We start from the raw sequence: 20843 nt of genomic DNA on the forward strand, positions 1-20843 counted from the left end.
TATATTTCTTGCTCAATTGGACCCTATAAAAGCTGCCATTAATACTGTCACTGCACATTATCATTTTCTTGTTCAAAAATACTAAGCATTATTCCGAAGTGCAAAGAATAGACATGGGGCCGGCCATCACGTCTGGAAATGTCCTTATAACGAGGTAGTCCTTGTTCCAAGGGAAAGGTTCCTATGTAAAACCAAGAGAGAGCTCCTAAAGAGGTGCAAACTATTTACAAGTACAGTTCTGGATCACTCAGCGTTCATGATCTCCACAGTTCAAGTATGAAAAACACTGCCAATAAAACTGGGCAACAACAGGATCAACAGATGAACATCATAATCAAAAATAGAAAAAAAAAACTAGAACTTGCTAATACCCTCCTGGGCAACAAAAGTTAGTTTAGATCAACATTATGGCTGGTTATCCCCTCCTTGGTTTCTGGAAGCGGATTGCTTGGGCTGCTTCCAGGGGAGATGCTCTGGGTGTCCAGCTGGGTTAAGGAATTGCTGATTCTCGTCTGGCATGGCTGCTGCCTGAGGTACAGCAGTGGTGGTGATATCAACGGTTGTTGATGGTGTCTCTACTGCCAGTACTGAGTGCACATCAGCTGCTGCAGATGGTATTTCTGCCGCCAACAAGTCATCAAGGGCTGCCGTCGGCACCAGTAGATGATGCTCTGCGATCCCAAGTGGTACCACAGTTGGCAGTCCTACAGCCGGTTGTTGCGGGCTGGATGCCATTGGAGTGCCACCACTCCTGGTTTGAGTAATCACTGGACCATTTCTGTCCACAGGCACGGCTCCTAGTACCAAGATCATGGCAGGGACGGCGACCACACCTGGTGCTTCCCTGTGATATGCCGACTCCTGCCGAGGTATCGGAGGATGAATGATGGCAGCCGCAACCCCGGGAGTGGACTGAGGAACGACCGGTAGTTGCATCCATGTTGGCACAGGACGGGGGCATGCCGGTAAAAGCCTGCGCGGCCACGTTAGTGCCGGGCTGGGACTCAGCTCCCGTCCCACAGCCTCCGGAACCCTCCTGTACCTTCTCCTAGCAGGCCACATCCAGTGACAGCACCGACCTGGGGACAGTGGTGGGCGCTGTAAAGGTTGTCGCAGCGGTTGTATGTCCTGCGGGGGTTGCTTGGGGGAGGATGGCTTCTCCCTGCCGTTCTCTCCTGGCCTCCGCGCTCCTTCCATCATGGCGTTCTCGTGTTCTTCCCCCTCCCTGGGTTCTCTTCCCGCCACTGGCTCTCGCCCCTCCTTCTGAGGGCGGCGTCTTTTTCCTACTCCTCCATACCAAGCCAGTATATGAACCCCTCGGGGGGTGGGCCATGTTGCTGTCGCATAGAAGTTCAGACAGGGGAGGCCCAGGACAGTCTGCGCTCTTTTCTTAGGACCACCCATGTTGTCACGCCCTTCTTCACCGCACCGGCGGCCATGTTTAGCGTTCATTTTACAGTCTATTAAATTGGGTCTTCTGCACATTTTCAAAAGGTCTGAGTCTTAGGCACCCAGAACCCGATGGCATCGGGTCTCGTCATCCTGTTCGTGACACCAAAAATGGGACACCCTCACACCCAGGGCTGTGGGGTACTCGGTACCGGGCCCTATGAGCTTCAATGGGAGATGTCACGGCAGCTGTGACCCGGCCCGTGGCCCTGGGCGCCCATTGTAAAAGGGGGTTGTTTCAGTGTGCTTGTGGTAGTGAAAGTTTATAAGTGATTCGTGACGCCACCTGTGGTGTTCGGCAATGTGAATGTAAGCCGACGCTGCAGACAGTTCCTCTGGGACAGATGGTGTGGTGCAGCAATGATGTTATAGCCCTCCACAGGCAGGGCTGTAGTCCCAGGGCAGTGTAGGTGAGGTAACACGCAGATGGTATAGTGTCAGGCGCAGAGGATGCAGCAGTGCTGGGCCGGTTCTCGCAGAAATGAGTGGAGGACACCAGAGCATGTAGTTCCAAAGCTTTACTCACAGTCTGTTGTACAACAGGTGCCTGCCTCTGTGCCATGTCCTCCGGGTCAGGGACTCAGTCAACCTCCCGGCCAGACGGAATACTTCTTTCCAACACTCCACCAATATGTGCCTTGCTGAACGTCTCCTCTTATAGCGCCTTTGAGTTAAGTACTCCTAGTACTGAGTTACACTGGACTTCCTCCTGCCTGATGTTCCTATGAACTCTACTTGTACGGCAGACAGCTGTAGCCTGCTTCGGGGACTCCTTGCTACTAAGTCCTGGCTCACTATCCAGTTGCTGTTGTGCCCCCAAGTCTTGTGTGGGAATAAAGTGGTCTTTACTTCTATTCCTCCGGTGCCTGCTGCAGAACCATTAGTATCCATACAACCTCGGGGACCGGGCCCCGGCCTTGCGCTTACAACTCCTAGGAAGAGTTCTCTTCTAACCCACGTCCTCTGTTCTCTCTTACTTCTCACGTTCCGTGCTAATCTTTCCTGCTATGGAGAATCAGGCTTTAAGTCTACGTTGCTCTTTCTCTTCCTCTCCCGTGCCAGCAGATCCAGATCACTGGGATCCGCTGCAGCACCTCCATCCTTCCATCCCTCTCTCCAGGGATCTTCTCCTCTCCAACTCTCTAACCAACTGACCTCTCATCCTAAACTCGTTCCGCTCCTTGTAATGTAAAACTAACTCCACCCACCATCCCAGCACGTTTCGTGTTCCAAGCAGGGAGCCACCAATGGGTGCTTTGCTATACTCCAAGCAGGGAGCCGCCGAAGGTGCTTTGCTACACTACTTTGTGGTGTGGGGTGCAGGTGTTGGAGTGTGGTCAGGAGTCTCCACCTTACCTGGATGGTGGGATACTACACCTCAGGAGGAGGTGCAGTACCTCTGTGGTAACTGAGCCTCAGGGGTGCCACATACCATGGGGTGCTGTGCTGAATACCATGTGGGGCTGTGCTGTATACCATGGGGTGCTGTGCTATATATCATGTGGTGCTGTGCTGTATACCATGTGGTGCTGTGCTATATACCATGGGGTGCTGTGCTGAATACCATGGGGGGCTGTGCTGTATACCGTGTGATGCTGTGCTATATACCATGTGGTGCTGTGCTATATACCATGTGGGGCTGTGCTATATTCCCTCTGGGGCTGTGCTGCATACCATGTTGTGCTGTGCTATATACCATAGGGTGCTGTGCTGTATACCATGTGGGGCTGTGCTATATACCCTGTGGGGCTGTGCTATATACCCTGTGGTGCTGTGCTGTATACCATGTGGTGCTGTGCTATATACCATGGGGTGCTGTGCTGTATACCATATGGGGCTATATACTAGGCGGGCTGTGCTACATACCATGGGGTGCTGTGCTATATACCATGTGGAGCTATGCTATATACCATGTGGGGCTGTGCTGTATACCATGTGGGGTTGTGCTGTATACCATGTGGGGCTGTGCTGTATACTATGCGGCTGTGTTATATACTTTGTGGCTGTGCTATATACTATGTGGCTGTGCTATATACTATGTGGCTGTGTTATATACTATGCGGCTGTGCTATATACCATGGGGGGTACATTATATTCTATGGGGGAGGCTGTGTTATATATTATGGGGGGCTACATTATATTCTATGGTGAGGTGGGCTGTATTATATTCTATTTGGGGTTACATTATATTCTATGGGGGGTTGCATTATATTTATTATATTCTATGGGGGTGATTGCATCATACTCTATGAGGGGGCTAGATTATACTATATGAGGAGGCTACGTTTTATTCTATGGGGGCTAGATTATATTGTATGGGGGTTTGATTATACTTTATGAGGGGGTTACATTATATTCTATTGGGGCTGCATTATACTATATGAAGAGGGCTACATTGTATTCTATGGAGGGGCTACATGATACTATATAAAGAGCTGCATTATATTCTATGGAGGGGCTGCATTTACTTTATGAGGGGGCTGCATTATATTCTATGGGGGGGTTACATTATATTCTGTGGGGTGGCTGCATTATGCTCTAAGGGGTGGCTGCATTATAATATCAGAGGGAGGCTGCATTATTTTCTATGGGGGTTACATTATATTGTATGGCGAGGCTGCATTATCCTCTGTGGGGTGGCTGCATTATACTATTTGTGGGCTGCATTATACTGTATCGAGGACTATAGGGAATACATTATACTATATGAAGAACTATGGGGTGCATTATACTATTGGAAGTGAATTGTACTACATGGATTACTGGTGGTGTATTAAACTATATGGAGCACTATGAGGAGAGTATTATACTATATGGAGGACTGAGCAGTGTATTATACTATATGGAGGACTATGGGGCACATTATACTATATGGAGGGCTATGGGGCACATTATACTATATGGAGGACTGTAGTGTATTTTACTATATGGAGGGCTATAGGGCACATTATACTATATGGAGGGCTATGGGGCACATTATACTATATGGAGGGCTATGAGGAGTGTATTATACTATATGGAGGACTGTAGTGTATTTTAATATATGGTGGACTATGAGGAGTGTATTATATGGAGGACTGAGGAGTGCATTATACTATATGGGGGATTATGGGGCACATTATACTATATGGAGGGCTATGGGGCACATTATACTATATGGAGGGCTATGAGGAGTGTATTATACTATATGGAGGACTGTAGTGTATTTTAATATATGGTGGACTATGAGGGGTGTATTATATGGAGGACTGAGGAGTGCATTATACTATATGGAGGACTATGGGGCACATTATACTATATGGAGGGCTATAAGGAGTGTATTATACTATATGGAATATGGAGAACTGAGGAGTGTATTATACTATATGGAGGACTACGGGGCACATTATACTATATGGAGGGCTATGAGGAGTGTATTATACTATATGGAGGACTGTAGTGTATTTTAATATATGGTGGACTATGAGGGGTGTATTATATGGAGGACTGAGGAGTGCATTATACTATATGGAGGACTATGGGGCACATTATACTATATGGAGGGCTATAAGGAGTGTATTATACTATATGGAATATGGAGAACTGAGGAGTGTATGATACTATATGGAGGGCTATGGGGCACATTATATTATATGGAGGACTATGGGGTGTAAACTGTAGATGTGCTGCTGATAACATGATACTGTAAGGTGATCTGTTAGTGATTGTTCTGTCCCTATCATTCTTTCTCAGACAGTGGAAAGAGGCCAGGAAACAAGCACTGAACGACTTCAATATTGTCGATCACACTCATTTAGCGGCCTGAACTCAGCGCATGTAACTACAACAGAAATGCTTCTGTGATGTGCAATATGTTAGCATTTGGGGCCCCATTTTAAACTTTGCCTAGGGCCCCACTTTGCCTAAAACCATCCCTGATTCCAGTCACCTGTCAGTGCTTTTAATGTTATAGCTGACTGGTTTACTTTGCATGCTGTGATTATGACTTGTAATATTGTGAGTAGGATCTGCATTACCGCGATCAATCCACTGGGGGGGGCAGTAGGATTCTTCAGGCCTGCACAGTTTCCTTGGTCTGTCAATAATGTGGCATACAGCACTGGTCAGGAGCCACACAGCACCGCTATAGGTGCAGGCTGCAGTAATACCGCCTTCTATCACCATACTGTACTGCTATTACGTCATGCCAACACCTCGGTCCTCCAATGGGCAGGTGGCGCTGTAACAACTAACGCGCACATCGCCAGTATCGCTATATTCCCGACTATCTGTAGTCACGTTTGTCATATAATTACACACGCGAGACTTATAAATCATCTCTATACATATTTCTAGTGATATCACCCTACGTAAAAGAATAATATATTAGTATGTGTGTGCCCAAAACAAACATGGCGGCTGCTTTATTTACCACGTGACAGGCGCTTTACTGCTGCTAATGTCGTGAAGCTGCAGGAGTAGAGGACGTTCGGGATCCTTACAGGTGACTGTAGAAAGCAGGCTTATTTATTCGTGTACTATCAGCGCTCACTCTTCTATAGGTCTGTATTTCCGAGCCATTCTCCGGGCTGTAGCGTGTGGTAACGGGGTGGCTGATGCCCTCCTGCCCTTCACCATGGTGCACCTTGTAATGGAGGCCAGTGCCTTGTTACTAGGCAGCTGTGCATTATATTGTCTGCCCCCAAGGGCCTATTACTTTTCACACCTAATGTTATTTTCAGGTGGATTCTGCCTAAAAAAAACACTTAAAAATGCTATAAATGGATGACCATCTGCTCTGCAAGGGAGAAAGCTTGTTGTCTTTTTTAACGTCTTTAACTTGCTTTAGGCTTCAAAAGCCACAAAGCAGCAAAGAGAAGTGACCGCCCGATCTTCCCTTCACTACTTAATATATTCAGTTAAAAATAGTTGCTGCAAAAATGATCAATAAACATTAAAGGGAATGTGTCCCCCCGGGACGTATCTGACCTATTAATATGGGCATACAGGTGATAGAAATGTTACACCAGTCCTACCTGTCTGCCTCAGATGAATGGTCTTATTGTGGAGAAATTCTATATTCTGTCTTTGTTAATGATTTCTTCCGGGCTCCTGGGTGTGCGGTGCTGTAAGAAATCTCTGCCTCCTATTTTCACCTCCCATGCACGGCAGTAATGCACCGGAATCCTGCACCCTGCACTTCCTATACGTATTATTTCCTCCATTCTATGGGCACTGCATTCAGGGATCTTGTGCGCAGGCACCAGTGACTTCCGGCTTGCTCTCCGATAAGGTTCTCTCCCCACTTCCACCCTGTATAGTCTTTGTTATGTACACATAGTCATCACTAGGAACTATGCAGGGAGGAAGTGGGGAGAGCATATTATCGGTGCGCACATTGGAGGTCACAGTGACTTGCCTGTGCAAAAGATCCCTGCAGTGCCCATAGAAGGGGGGGTTACTTATTGTGGAAGGGGTGCAGGCGCGAGATTCCAGCGCCAGAACTGATGTGCATGGGAGAGGGGGACAGTATTACAATGAAGACGAGGCTGGGATTTCTTTCATGCACCGTACGCTTCAGAGCCTGGAAGAAATCATTAGCAGAAGGAAAGAATATAAGATTTCTCAACAACTAGACCACTAACATAAGGCAGACTAGGACTAGTGTAACATTTCTATTACCTGTATGCCCATATTAATAGGTCATATACGTCCAGGTTGGTGACAGATTCCCTTTAACATGAAAGGAGACACATTAGGTCTGATTCATCAAAGTTTTAACCCCAGTATTCTGCCGTTACAAGCTTTGAAAAGTCACAATGATTTGACACAACTCGAGGCTGCTCCAAAATGTCACAATTTTTGGCCTTCCCAGCCATTTTTGCCCAACACTGTGGGCAGATTCATGACGAGTGCTGGCGTTCAATATACGAGCAGCGACTGGAGTGAGATTTGTGATTAAGCACACATAGAGGTGTACCCCACTCATCTGTTCTCCTGATTCCTGAAAAGGTCTACACTTCTTCATGAATTGGGAGTGGCAGACTCCATCACACCATCTCATAAAGACAGGCATTGACATCTGTGATGATGAATTGGGGCTTATCTATCCAGGTTTTATCTATACACTACAAATGTCCAGAGTTATTTCCACTGGTGACCCATCGGATGTCTAGGCGGTACTACAGGTCTGTGCAGACACCTGCCAGCATATCCTCTGATATGGACGCCACTATTTCAGTGGTGCATTGTACCAGACCTTACAGTCCTTGCTGTAGCCCCACAGAAAAGTCGCAGGGTGTTGTATCTGGTGATCGTGGAAGACAGCACAACAATGGAACAACACATCACTGAACCAGTGGCATCCATACCAGAGGATATTGTGGACCATATATTTGTAGTGCATAGATAAAACTTTGATACTGCGTCTTTTCATTGTAAGAAATTTGCGTTACGATCTCTTGGTTACCAATATTGATACTATAATTTTGCACCCACCCTTTCTTAATAACCCAGATATAAATCAAGAAATTATATCTCTCATTCCTGCTGGATCAACTTCCAGTCTTGACTTAGTGATTCCAGCTGTCAAGAGGTTCTTCAGATGTTGGACACGTTCTTCCTAATAGTCCTTGACCAATGACCATGGGATTTTAGGCTTTATTTTTGACTCCATCATCTTGCGTTGTGTATGTGCTTTGTATACTCTGCTGTCAATACCATTTCTTGGTGCTCTCACTTCACAGCTATGCCTTTTATCGATCTTCAGCGCAAGTTGGGAATTGATGTTGATAGATGGATGCTGCTGCAGAGCTCTGAGCAACCTTTCCGGCACAGCACTCGTTGCCATTCTTTTGAGAAAGACTGGGTAGAATGTGCAGATGGCATTGGAGCCATCCGTGCAAAGAAGGAATGTCAGCTGGAATATGAAGACTTCCTTGAGTGTATGAACAGAAGTAAATTGGTGAGTGAGCTAAATCTTTTAGGACACATTGGGGCATGAGAATTTGTGGTCCGCAGGATCCAGTATTATGCCATGGAACAGGTTCATTACTGGACTCCATTGGATGGAGTGTCTTAGTCTACTACAGTATTTCATATCTTATTTGACGTTGTATCCGGTCCTGCCAGATGAAGGCCAAAAGCATATAGGTCAGTGAGGATCAGGGAAATGAAACTCCCACTGATCAGATACAAGGTGCACTTTTATTCCTATTACAATGAACCGGCACTATGTATTCTCAACCGCTGCTCGATTCATTCTATATGCAGCTGACGGAAAAAGCCAAGCACTGCTCTCGGCAGTCCCACAGAGAATGGATGGAGCGCGTCGTGGCCAATGTTGAGTACTATAGATCAGCTCCTGTGAAAGAAAATCCAGTAGGAACTGATGTGCAGTACCTGGCATTGTCCACTACACATTGTGTGGAGCTCCATTCATTGTTACATCCGGCCACCGTCAGAGCTAATAACAGCGGAGTGTCAGACCCATACCAATCTGATATTAATGATCTATTGAAGGATAGATATTAGGTCATGTGCAAATGTTCAGTATTTGGTCAGTATTTTACATCATTATTTGTAAGCCAATACCAGGAGTGGGTGATAGATCCAGAGGTGGTGACGGGTTTCTATTATTGTTCCTCTCCTGTTTTTGGCTTACAGATACTGAGGTAAAATACTGACCAAATATTGAACGTGTGCACATGGCCTTTAATAATTAGAGAAGAAAAGTAATGTTAATAGTCTTGCGGGCTGTGATGAAATGTAAGTTAATAAGGATTTGCACTTCAATAAAGTGTTTTAGAAGTATGTACAGATGAGGCATTTCATCATGTGATCCAGTAGCTCAAATAAGACTGATTTCTTTGGTTCATTTCCATACATTATTTACCCTGATAAAGGAACAGCAACTCCATCTGTTAGGGTATCTGCACACGTTGCGGATTGCTGTGCGGATTTTTCCGTGCGGAATCTGCATCTCTTGGCAGAATCCGCAGGTCAAAATCCGTGCGTTTTTATGCAGATTTCCTGTGGATTTATTGCGAATTTGGCATGCATTTGTACACCTGCGGATTTCTATAATGGAATGGGTGTAAAAACGCTGCGGAATCCGCACAAAGAATTGACATGCTGCGGAAAGTGAACTGCTGCGGATTCCGTGCGGAATTTTCCACAGCATGTGCACAGCCAATTTTTTTTTTCCCATAGGTTATCATTGTACTATAAATCTATTGCGGATCTGCAGCGGATTCGCAGCAAATCCACAAAGTGTGCACATACACTTATAAAGCTCTTCTCTATTGCAATTACCATTACAAGCCCTAGATGGATGTAAGGAAGAGCTTGGAAGTATTAAACTTTTAGAGATCACCTGGAAAGTGTTTTATCGATTTATATTTTATTCCACAGATAATGGCGTCGTTCAGGGAGATGGACTAGTCATGTAGAGACCCTAGAAGGGATTTAGAGCTCGTAAATTAAAATGTTTTTACTGCTGATAAATGTGTCTCTGCTCAGGAGTAGCTTGGAACTATATAGTACATGCTGTTGGTAGGTATAGAAGATATGTCACCAGCTCAGTATTGACCAGTTTTTTATCTTATTTTCCAGGACGTCCTATCCTGACAGCACCATGGGGTTGTCCTTCCTTCATCCTTATAGGGACAGGAAATGCACGAGAGGTTAAAAGGTCCCCTCCCACTCCCACACTCCAGTGTTTTTTCCTGTCCCTGTAAGGACAGGCGCGAGAGGGCCGTGGAGGAGCTGCGGCATCCACAGGATCGTCAGAAGTCTTACCAAGGGGCCAGGGACATCGGGGTCCAAGGCCAAGCTTCTCCCGTCCGATGGTCCGGGGCGGCACCCCCCTAAGGGGGGTTCTCCGCCAGGCATCCCGTGGAGCGCTGCTCAGGGACTCGGAGCCGCTTCCCCTCAGCGGGGCTCTCGGCTCCCGGCGTCACACGCCGCATCATCCCCAGGGCGGCGGCCGCATCATTTCCGGGCGCCAGATGACGACTTCCGGTTGCGTCCCACCAGGCGTGGAGCCGGGAACGGAATGGCGGCGCGGACAGCGACAGCATGAGGATCAATCGACCCACTCAAGGCAAGGTAGGACAGAGTGGCGGGGGGTCGGCCATACAGACTACCGTACACCGCCAGGAAAGACGCTGTGGAAGCAGCGATCACGCTGAACCACCAATGTCTGTAAGTAATGGGCACGATGGACATGACATATGTAAGACAGGAGCTTTAACCAAAAAGCTCCCGTGCTTTACGATAGAAAAAGAGGGCACCGACTCCTGCAGCATCAACCTCCAGGAAAGCCGCCAGATCCAATAAACATCTGTGTTGGCAAACTACCAGGGGGCCGACCAGGCGGCCCTTCTAGGCGAAGCGTAACTGCTCTCCTCATGTGTCAGCCGCTAGGCAGCGCGAGGCTGGGCAGACCAGGGGCAAATCGACAGGCATACCTTTAAACCCCTATGCGAAGGGTGCACCCTCAGGTTCGTCAGAGGCAAACAAGCCTCTTTTCCCCCGCTGAGACACGCACAATGGTCAGAGGGGAGGTCCAGGCCTCCGCCTCAGGTCTGCTACCTCCTCAGTCATCCACCAGTTAAAGACCATATCCGTACAAGGATTCTAGAGGAATGGGGGGACGTTGAGGAGCGGTTCATCGTTCCTCAAGTCCTTGGGCTTCAACTACCCTTTAACCAGGTTAACACTCGGGAGGAAGTTCCTAAGATCGACACCCCTAGTGGCCTGGGTGTCACGGAAGTTTTCAATTCCCTTTGAAGATTCTTCTAGTCACATCGGTCGTCAGATACATGCATCTATGGATCGACCAGTCAGAGTACTGATCAAGGGGAAAACCCCTAGACGTAATATCTTAGAAAGCCTTCCCCTGTTGAGAATTACAAACTCGATTTCTGGTGGACGCTCCAGCCGAATCAGTGCGTTTCGCGGCCAGGAATAATTCTTTATCCATTTGGCTCGCCAAGCCATAGGGATGAAGACCTGGTCAAGGAATTACCAGTCGAAAAATAAGTTACGTGCCATACCGTCTCAGTCGGAGGGGTATTCAGGCTGGTCTTAGATAAAATACTGGAAGGCCAGGGACATCAAAAGGATATTTTCCCTTCAGAGGCCCTATCCTCTTGGTCATGACCCTTCCAATCCACTAGATAGTATTTACCAAGCCCACAGTAGCAGACGGAGCAGGATGCTGAGAACAATGTCCTTGCTGAGCAGACTCCACTACGGCGGGGAGGGGGATTCCTGCTGTGCAGAGTCAGGAACCCAACGCTTAACATTACCCCTCCTCCTAGGGCCCCCTCCCCCCTGTGCTTCACAATGCTCAAAGGCCGCAATGAGAAGGGAGCACGAATGTTCTCCTCAGGCTCCCAGGATAGAGGGAAAAGATCAGCTCGATATCCGTAGGGGGTCACCTCAAAAACTTCTCAGAGGCATAGGGGCTTATGTCCCAGAATCAGTGGATCCTGAATACAGTTTCCCAGGGCTATACCCTTGAATTCACAAAGGGCCCCCCCCCCCCCCCAGCACGGTTTGTAGTTTCAATCCCGGTCCAAAACCCTTATAGACCCTATATGGGCAGACGTAGAGATCTGCTAGGGTCAGAAGTAGTGGTTCTGTTCCCAGGTACTGAGAGAGGTCAAGGCCTCTATTCAACTCTTCACAACCCTTTGGGGGAGGGTCGGACCATTATAAAGTTAAAAACCACTTAACCAGTGGGTCCGATACAGAAGATTCCGGTTGGAGTCCCTAAAAACCACCATCCCTCTGATAGATCAGAACACCACAATGTGCACAATAGATCTAAAGAGTGCATACTATCAGGTTCCCATCCACCCTCACTCTCAGAAGTTCCTGCGATTCGCACTAAAATAAGCGGGTACTATCATTTTCAATTTCAGGCTCGTTCTTTTGGCCTAGCTTCAGCACCCGGGTTTTTCATGAAGCTGGTCGCCAAGATCGTGGCACACTTAAGACAAGCGGCATAATCATCGGGCCATACCTGAACGGCTTCCTTGTAATATCTAGTCAACATCAGAGTTAAAAGACAACTCGACTTGGTAATCGCCACGCTTGAGATTCTAGATGAATCCTGAACAAGACAAGTCAGACCTGCAGCCCGGTACCCCGGGAGGGGAAAGAATTCCTGGGAATCATGTTAGGTTCCAAGAGAGGAATCTCATTTACCGGAAAGAAAGAAAGAAAAAAAAAAAAGTTCGTCAGCTATGACGAGATTGAATATCCATAAGAACCGCAATGAAGGTCTTAGGTACCTTGACAAGCATACATACCCTGCGTAATGGGACGAGAAGACTACAAAGGGAAATCGGGTCAAAGTGGGACAGACAGCAGACCTCTCTGGACAAAGACACTCGGCCGTCCTCAGGCCTAAAATCATCTCCAAAGTGGGGGACCAGTCACAAGAACCATCAGCCTGGGGGTGCCTCGGATCCTATCACCATGTGGGACTATCGTCACGGACGCCAGTAGGAAAGGATGTGGGGCCCATCTGAAAGGAAGGTACCTTCAGGGACATGGCCCGGAAGCATCAGTTCACAGTCCTCAAACTAGGAGCAGTTTGGGAGACACTAAAACGAAGCCGGTCGAGTCTACAGGGCCAACTTAGGTAAGCCAGGTCAAACATCGTAACCACAGTGTCTTTCCTACGCCACCAGGGGGAAAGCTTCAGAACCTGGCGGCTCACATCTTCAACGGGGCAGAGAACAATGTTCGCTCCATATGAGCGGTACATCCGCAAGGCACCAGGAACAACATAGCCGACTATTTGAACAGGACAAGAAGTCCGAGCCACCGAGTGGACCCCTCAGCTAGACCTCTTTGCGTCAAGGAAGAACACCAGGCTACAGAGATTCTTCTCCCTCAATCCAGCGGACCATCCAAAGGGGTCGACGCCTTGAATCAGATATTGAGTGGGGGACTGCTATACGGGTTTCCCCCGATTGCTATAATACCGAGAGTCTTCAGGAAGATCCAGGAAGAAGGCGGGTGATGCTAGTGGTACTCTTCGGGCCCGGGCGAAGTTGGTTCCCCCTTCTAAAGAAGATGGCTCAGGAAGGGCTGCCCATCTACCAATGCCAGAGGATTTACTTTCCCAGTGCCCAGTTCTGCACCCAGATCCGGTGACCCTACAGTTGGCAGCATGGATCCTGAGAGACTGATCCTAAGATCCAGAGACCTCTCCTACCAATTGATCTCAAAGATGCAGACCAGCTGTAAGCCGGTTACCGAGTGCAATCTATTGCAAAATCTTGGGGAAGTTCTGCCCAGAAGGTGGTAGTATCCCCATAGACCCGTCTTGCTCATATATCCCTCAAATCCTTGACTTCCTCCAGGCAGGACTTAATAAAGGTCTGAGTCCAAGCACATTGAAAGTTCAGATAGCAGCTTGGAGTACTTTCTTTGATTTCGCCGTGGCCTCTCATCCGTGGATAACATGTTTTACAAAGGCCATCCAGAGATTGAGAGCCACGTTAAGGAAAAACAGTTCCCGTGGGACCTAAATCAGTTATTTAACGCTCTATGCAGACCACCATATGAGCCAGTATCAGAGATTGATGTCACAAGCTTACAAAAAAAAAAAAAAAAAGAAACACATCCTTTGGGTAGCCATCACCTCAGCCAAACGGCTGGGTGAGATCCAGGCTGTGTCAGTCCAGAACTCCTACATTCAAAGGATGACTGCATAATACTAAAACTGAACCCAGGATTCCTCCCTTGGGTAGTATCTCCCCAAAAAATTTAGACCAGGAGATAGTCTTACCCTCATTCTGCCCATCCCGGGAAACGATAAAGAAAGATTCTATTACTCATTGGACGTCACACGCTACTTAGAGGCCACTCAGGAGTGGCTACAGGACATAAATTATTTGTCCAATACAGGGTAGAAATAAAGATAAAGGCGCATCTACTCACGCCCTAGCAGGGCGGATAAGTCAATTATCTCCTCAGCATACGAGGCCGAGGGATTACCGATACCAGAGGAGCTTAGAGCTCATTCCACTGGGGCGGTGGCGACTTCATGGGCAGAAAGGGTGGGAGCCTCAGTAGAGCAAATATGCAGGGCTGCTACTTGGTCTACACTGAACACTTTCGGTAGACACTATAAATTGGACACGCTAGCAGAAGGACCTGCGGTCGTAAAGTGCTACAAGCAGTAGTCCCACCCTAAACGAATTCCTACTTTGGTATTCCCCATGGTGCTGTCAGGATAGGACGTCCTGGAAAACGGAGATTAGACCTACCGGTAATGTTATTTCCAGGAGTCCATCCTGACAGCACTGGTAGTTCCCTCCCGATGATTTGTATTGGTAATAATATGCTTGTACTCAAATCTAAATAAATAATAATTGCATCCATACTGGTGTGGTACTTGGAAAATCACTGGAGTGTGGGAGTGGGAGGGGACCTTTTAACCTCTCGTGCATTTCCTGTCCCTATTAGGATGAAGGAAGGACAACCCCATGGTGCTGTCAGGATGGACTCCTGGAAATAACATTACCGGTAGGTCTAATCTCCGTTTTTTCCCACTGCTATCCTCCTTGAGAATGTTGATTTGTTTTGGTCTTTTCCATGTATTTAGTCTGCTCTACATTATTACCCTGTGAGCCTCACACCCTTGTTAGGATCAAAAATATTAGCGCTAAATAAAAGGTCCATACCTCCCTGTGTTTTTCGGACTAGAAGATGCACCGGACCATAAGAGGCCCCTAGGTTTTAGACGCGGAAATAAGTATCCAAAAAATTGAAGCCAAAAATGTGGTCAATTGTGTAGTTCATCCCCATCCTGGTGTGCACGGCCCCCTCATCCCCATCCTGGCTTGCATATCCCCCTCAACCCTATCCTGGTGAGCACGGTCCCCCTCAACCCTATCCTGGCATGCAGGGCCCCCATCTCCATCCTAGTATGCATGGCCCCATCCTTATCCTAGTATGCATGGCCCCCATCAGAAAAACATAAAAAACTAAACCATTATACTTGCCTTCCTGCGCTCCCTCACAGCGTGTTGTTCCGATGCCAGCAGCTGCTTTATGCTTGTAAGCAGCGCATGGCAGGGATGTCATGCACTGCTTACAAGCCAAGGACAGCTGCCGGAATGCTCGCTGCTCTCCATGCCGGGATTATGTGCACTGAGAGCAGTGAATTTTCATTGTTTTTTAAAAGCGGGCACAGTGTTAGCCGCAGCTGACAGCTTCCTGAAGCTGCCGGCTTCCTGAAGCTGCCGAGTGTTCACGTGTGCCACTACTAAAGGGAATGAATATTCACTGCATTCCACGCCTATGGGAGTGGAGAGCAGTGAATATTCATTGCCTTATGTAGCGGGCACATGTGAAAGCCCAGCAGCTGCAGGAAGCCGTCGGCTGCGGCTAACTGTGAATCCGCAATTAAAGGGAAATGAATATTTACTGCCTTCCACTCCACGCCCATAGGAGTGGAAGGCAGTAAATATTCATTTCTCCTTAGCAGTGGGCCCGGGAGTTAGCCGCAGCAGCCAGCTCCTGTCTCCTGTAACCCGCTCCTCCGCTACTGCTGCTCCCCCACCTCCCCACCAAAGCCAGAGCAGGTACATTTGGACTATAAGACGCACCCCCCCCAATTTTCCTCCACATTTTTGGAGGAAAAAAGTACATCTTGTAGTCCAAAAATATATGGTATGTAATACTCAGAAGCAGTGGGAATAAAAATAAGAGGAAACACTGGCCACTTTTGACCTTGTTACAGGTCCTCTTTAAATTCTAATATTTTTTTTCTTGTATGTGCTTTCTGCTGCTAGGAAAGAGGAATCTCCACACAGCAGCCATTAATACTCTGCAGTATGTAGCTGCCAGGAGCAGTCTGCGGTCTGCAGGGAGAGATAGATGGTTCTGATGACTGTATTCCAATTTGTTTAGTCATCATTGGGTGGAAGTTTAGGTGGATTGTTAGGGCTAATTTTCATGTTGACTTGGTGACGACTTATTGTTTGTCCCTGTATATATTTTAGAAGGAATGGTTTGCACAAGTACAGGTTTGTAGAAAGAGGACTATTGTGCATGTAAAGATTCTAGGTGTTGGTGATGTAGAGTCTTGGTGTAAACCTACTGAGCAAGAATATTAATAAAAGTCTCTTCCTTACAGCTGCAACGCTTGAGCATTATTAGAGCGCAAAAAGAAAAGTTGGAGAAAGAAGGAAAATACAAAGCGCCTGATTTCAGCAAAGATGAAAATACCCCGTAATTGTCAAAGGAACAGTTGTGTCTTTTTTTTGTTATTTCTTAGTAAATTGTTACTCGGTGGCAACCAAGGGTCCTCTGTAATAAAGTATATACACAAGTCTCAGTTGTGTTCGTATTGTATAATTTCACATATAATAATTTGGGATAATAAATGTAGTAAATCAAACCTCCATATATCTAACCCAGGTCTGCACCCTGTAGTCACCCCTCATCCATTCTAGTAGTAAAAATCCTCCATATTTATAGTAATCAGTAGCAGGCCCTTCCCTAACATTCAATCTTGTGCTTTTCTTCTTCCTTACTCATCAGAGAACGCCCTTCCCTTGCCCAGTGATCATTGGGTTGTGCTGTTCCTTTGTTACTCCTCCAGGAAATGGAAAAAGAAGTTGACAACTGGGAGGTTACAAAGGCCTATGCCAATGTATTTGTCACTACGCACTCTGACACTTCAGTACTGACAGTCATTATGTGCTGACATACACCTTATTCACAATGACAATGGTAGCTACAGTTGTTCCGTTCACCCCCTTTGATTTTTTACCTATTTTGCTAAATTACAATCTGTGTTTAAATATTTTTGTTATCCAATTTGTTTGTGGTGCATCAGCATTAAATAGTCTAAGTTGGTGAAGTGAGAAAAATAAAGGCATAAATTACATTTATGGGATCAAATAACTAAAAATTGTCATGTGTATATGTACCGTATTCACTCCTTTTGTGATGAAGCCCCTAAAAAGTTTGGGTGCTAGCAATTACCTTCATAAGTCACATGTTTAGTTAACCTCCTATCTCCCGGAGCTTTTTTGTTTTTCACTCCCCTTCTTTCCAGAGCCATAACTTTTTTTATTTTTCCATCAATATGGCCATGCGAGGGCTTATTTTTTTGCAGAACGAGTTGTACTTTTAAACGACACCATTGGTTTTACCATGTCATATACTCGACAACGGGGAAAAAAATTCCAAGTGCGGTGAAATTGCAAAAAAAAGTGCAATCCCACACTTGTTTTTTGCTTGGCTTTTTTTGCTAGGTTCACTAAATGCTAAATCTAACCTGCAATTATTATTCTCCAGGTCATTGTGAGTTCATAGACACCAAACATGTCTAGGTTCTATTTTATCTAAATGTTGAAAAAAAATTCCAAATTTGCTAAAAAAAAATCTTCTGAGACCCGTAGCGTCTCCGTTTTTCGTGATCTGGGGTCGGGTGAGGGCTTATTTTTTGGGTGGCTGGCTGACGTTTTTAATGATACCACTTTTGTGAAAATACGTTCTTTTGATCGCCCGTTATTGCATTTTAATGCAATGTCGCGGCGACCAAAAAAACGTAATTCTGGCAGTTTGAATTTTTTTTTCTCGCAACGCCATATAGTAATCGGGTTAATGCTCTGTTTTTATTGATAGATCGGGCGATTCTGAACGTGGCGATACCAAATGTGTATGTGTGTTGTTTGTTTTTTTTTGGGGGGGGGGTGAAAGGGGGGTGATTTGAACTTTTAGGTTTTTTATTTTATTTTTAAACTTTTTTTTTTTTTTTTTTTTTTACTTTTGGCATGCTTCAATAGTCTCCATGGAAGGCTTGAAGCATGCACAACTCGATCGCCCATATGTAGCAGATTTATTGCAGTGCTATGAGACCTCTGGTTGTCACGTGACGGGGATCCACGGTGAGCTCACTTCCGACCCGGCGGATTTAAATGCCTGCTGACAGCTTTGACAGTGGGATTGAACCAGTTAATAGGCGCAGGCGAATGGCGATTTCGCTCGCGCCTATTGCGGGCACATGTCAGCTGTTTATAACAGCTGACATGTCGCGGCTTTGAGGTGGGCTCAGCGCCGGAGCCCACCTCAAAGCAGGGGATCCTTACCGATGACTTACTATTCCGTCATCGGTAAGGAAGGGGTTAAAGGAAGTTCACTTGTGTGCAATCTTGAGTGTCACATGGTCTGTTATTTATACACACCTTTTCTGAAAGGCCACAGAAACTGCAACACCATTAACCCCTTAGTGACCGAGTCACGTTTGACCTTAACGACCAGGCCAAATTTTTGAAATCTGACCAGTGTCACTTTATATGGTAATAACTCTGGAACGCTTCAACGGATCCCACTGATTCTGAGATTTTTTTTTTTTTTGTGACAAATTGTACTTCATAATAATGGCAACATTTTTCCAGTATAAGTTGCGTTTTTTGTGAAAATATCGGCAATTTGCCAAAAATTTCATGTCACACTTTTTAACCCCTTTACCCCCCGAGGGTGTTTTGCATGTTAATGACTGGGCCAATTTTTACAATTCTGACCACTGTCACTTTATGAAGTGATAACTCTGGAACACTTCAATCTATCCTGATGATTCTGAGAATGTTTTCTCATGACATATTGTACTTCATGATAGTGGTAAAATTTCTTTGTTGTGACTTGCGTTTGTTTGTGGAAAAAACAGAAATTTGGTGAAAAGTTTAAAAATTTTCCAACTTTGAATTTTCATGCCCTTAAATCACAGAGATACACACAAAATATTTAATAAGTAACATTTCCCACATGTTTACTTTACATCGGCACAATTTTGGAACCAACATTTTTTTTTTTTCGTTAGGAAGTTATAAGGGTTAAAAGTTGACCAGCGATATTTCTCATTTTTACAACAACTTTATTTCTTTTTTTTTTAGGGACCACATCACACTTTGAGGGGTCTATATGATAGCCGATACCCAAAAGTGACACCATTCTAAAAACTGCACCCCTCAAGGTGCTCCAAACCACATTCAAGAAGTTTATTAATCCTTCAGATGCTTCACAGGAATTTTTGGAATGTATAAAAAAAAAAAATGAACATTTACCTTTTTCACAAAAAATTACTTCAGATCTAATTTTTTTTTTTTTATATTTTCCCAAGGGTAAGAAGAGAAATTAGACCCCAAAAGTTGTGCAATTTGTCTTGAGTACGCTGATACCCCATATGTGGGGGTAAACCATTGTTCGAATGCATGGCAGAGCTTGGAAGGGAAGGAGCGCCATTTGACTTTTTAACGCAAAATTGGCTGGAATTAAGATCGGACACCATGTCGCGTTTGGAGAGCCCCTAATGTGCCTAAACAGTAGAAACCCCCCCCCCCCACAAGTGACCCCATTTTGGAAACTAGACCCCCCCCCCGAGGAACTTGTGTGGTGAGCACTTTGAACCCCCAGGTGCTTCAAAGAAGTTTATAACGTTGAGACGTGAAAATAATAAAATCACATTTTTCCTATCACCCATGGCAGCAGCAACGAGAGAGGGGATCCACCCATCAAGGACAGGGAACCTTTAAGATAAAAAGGGTGGCTCCTCTCTCCGCATCAGTGGTTTTCTGGCTTTGACAGGTGGAACCTTTTACCTGTATGGCGGCATAGCAAGAAGAAGATGGAAGATCCCAGGCCTGGGCCGGTCGGTAGCGGCAGGGCACCGGCTCTGCTTCGGCCAGCGCCAGTGATGCTGGAAGCACCGCAGGGGTCCCGATGGGGTTCCAACTGTCGGATAAGCGGGAGCCTGCCGCACCATCACCGCATGGTAGCCAGCAGTCCTGCGTCCCAGCATGGTGTCAGAGCACAGCTGTTAACAGGAAGTCATGCTCTGATGATGCGGTCGGGACCTTTGTACCCGAGAACACTTTCGGGGGCGGTACAGTAAGCTGCAGGAGACGCCAGCCGGCAGATCCCCTGTGAGCATAGTTCTTAAGGTTTGGATTGCCGACCAGGCAGGGGCACCGATGCTACTATGGAGGCACAGCAGCCCTCTCCACAGCAGCAGCAAAGCCTGCAGCCACAGCAACAGCATGAGGAACCAGAGCAGCCGCAGCAACCTCGACGTCAGCCTCACCGGGATGGGAGTTCTGGACGCTTCAGCTGGCGCAGGTCTAAAAATTCCAGTCGGTGCAGCTCTTCCAGGATGTAAAATTCCCCGGTCCCTAAGGGAAACCCTTCGGATGATATTCTGCCTCCTGTTCCGGCACCCTTTAATTCTTCTGAGTGGTGAGTGAGCTACGAGAATGCCATTTTAATAATGCAGATCTATCTCTGCCTCTTTCTTTATCTGACCTACTGGTAGGAGTCCATTAGAGTACGGGGAAGTCAAAGCACAGGGTTTGTGCTTTATGCAGGCAGGATCTGGGCAG

The 20843-nt window shown here is 46.4% G+C and overlaps 1 protein-coding gene across 2 annotated transcripts; it reads left to right on the forward strand.

The window, feature by feature from the left end:
* Positions 1-5775: 5775 nt before the first annotated feature.
* NDUFS5 (NADH:ubiquinone oxidoreductase subunit S5) lies at positions 5776-16795 on the forward strand. 2 transcript variants are annotated; one of them, XM_073552021.1, is made up of 3 exons: positions 5776-5932; positions 8175-8392; positions 16595-16795. In XM_073552021.1, the coding sequence occupies exons 2-3, from the start codon at positions 8177-8179 to the stop codon at positions 16691-16693; spliced, it is 315 nt and encodes a 104-aa protein (XP_073408122.1). In that variant the 5' UTR covers positions 5776-5932; positions 8175-8176; the 3' UTR covers positions 16694-16795. The 2 variants fall into 2 exon arrangements, with proteins under 2 accessions (XP_073408122.1, XP_073408123.1); XM_073552022.1 differs by having other exon boundaries at positions 5849-5990.
* Positions 16796-20843: the final 4048 nt, after the last annotated feature.

The sequence above is a fragment of the Dendrobates tinctorius genome, unplaced genomic scaffold (genome assembly GCF_039654945.1).
Source record: "Dendrobates tinctorius isolate UK_male_01 unplaced genomic scaffold, ASM3965494v1 ptg000183l, whole genome shotgun sequence".
Lineage (NCBI taxonomy): Eukaryota > Metazoa > Chordata > Amphibia > Anura > Dendrobatidae > Dendrobates > Dendrobates tinctorius.

What these genes read in the sequence shown, in the direction of transcription:
- NDUFS5 (XM_073552021.1), top strand. Translation starts at nt 8,177, where the DNA reads ATGCCTTTTATCGATCTTCAGCGCAAGTTGGGAATTGATGTTGATAGA. An exon ending in GTATGAACAGAAGTAAATTG is followed by an intron (nt 8,393 to 16,594) that starts GTGAGTGAGCTA and finishes TCTTCCTTACAG; the next exon opens with CTGCAACGCTTGAGCATTAT.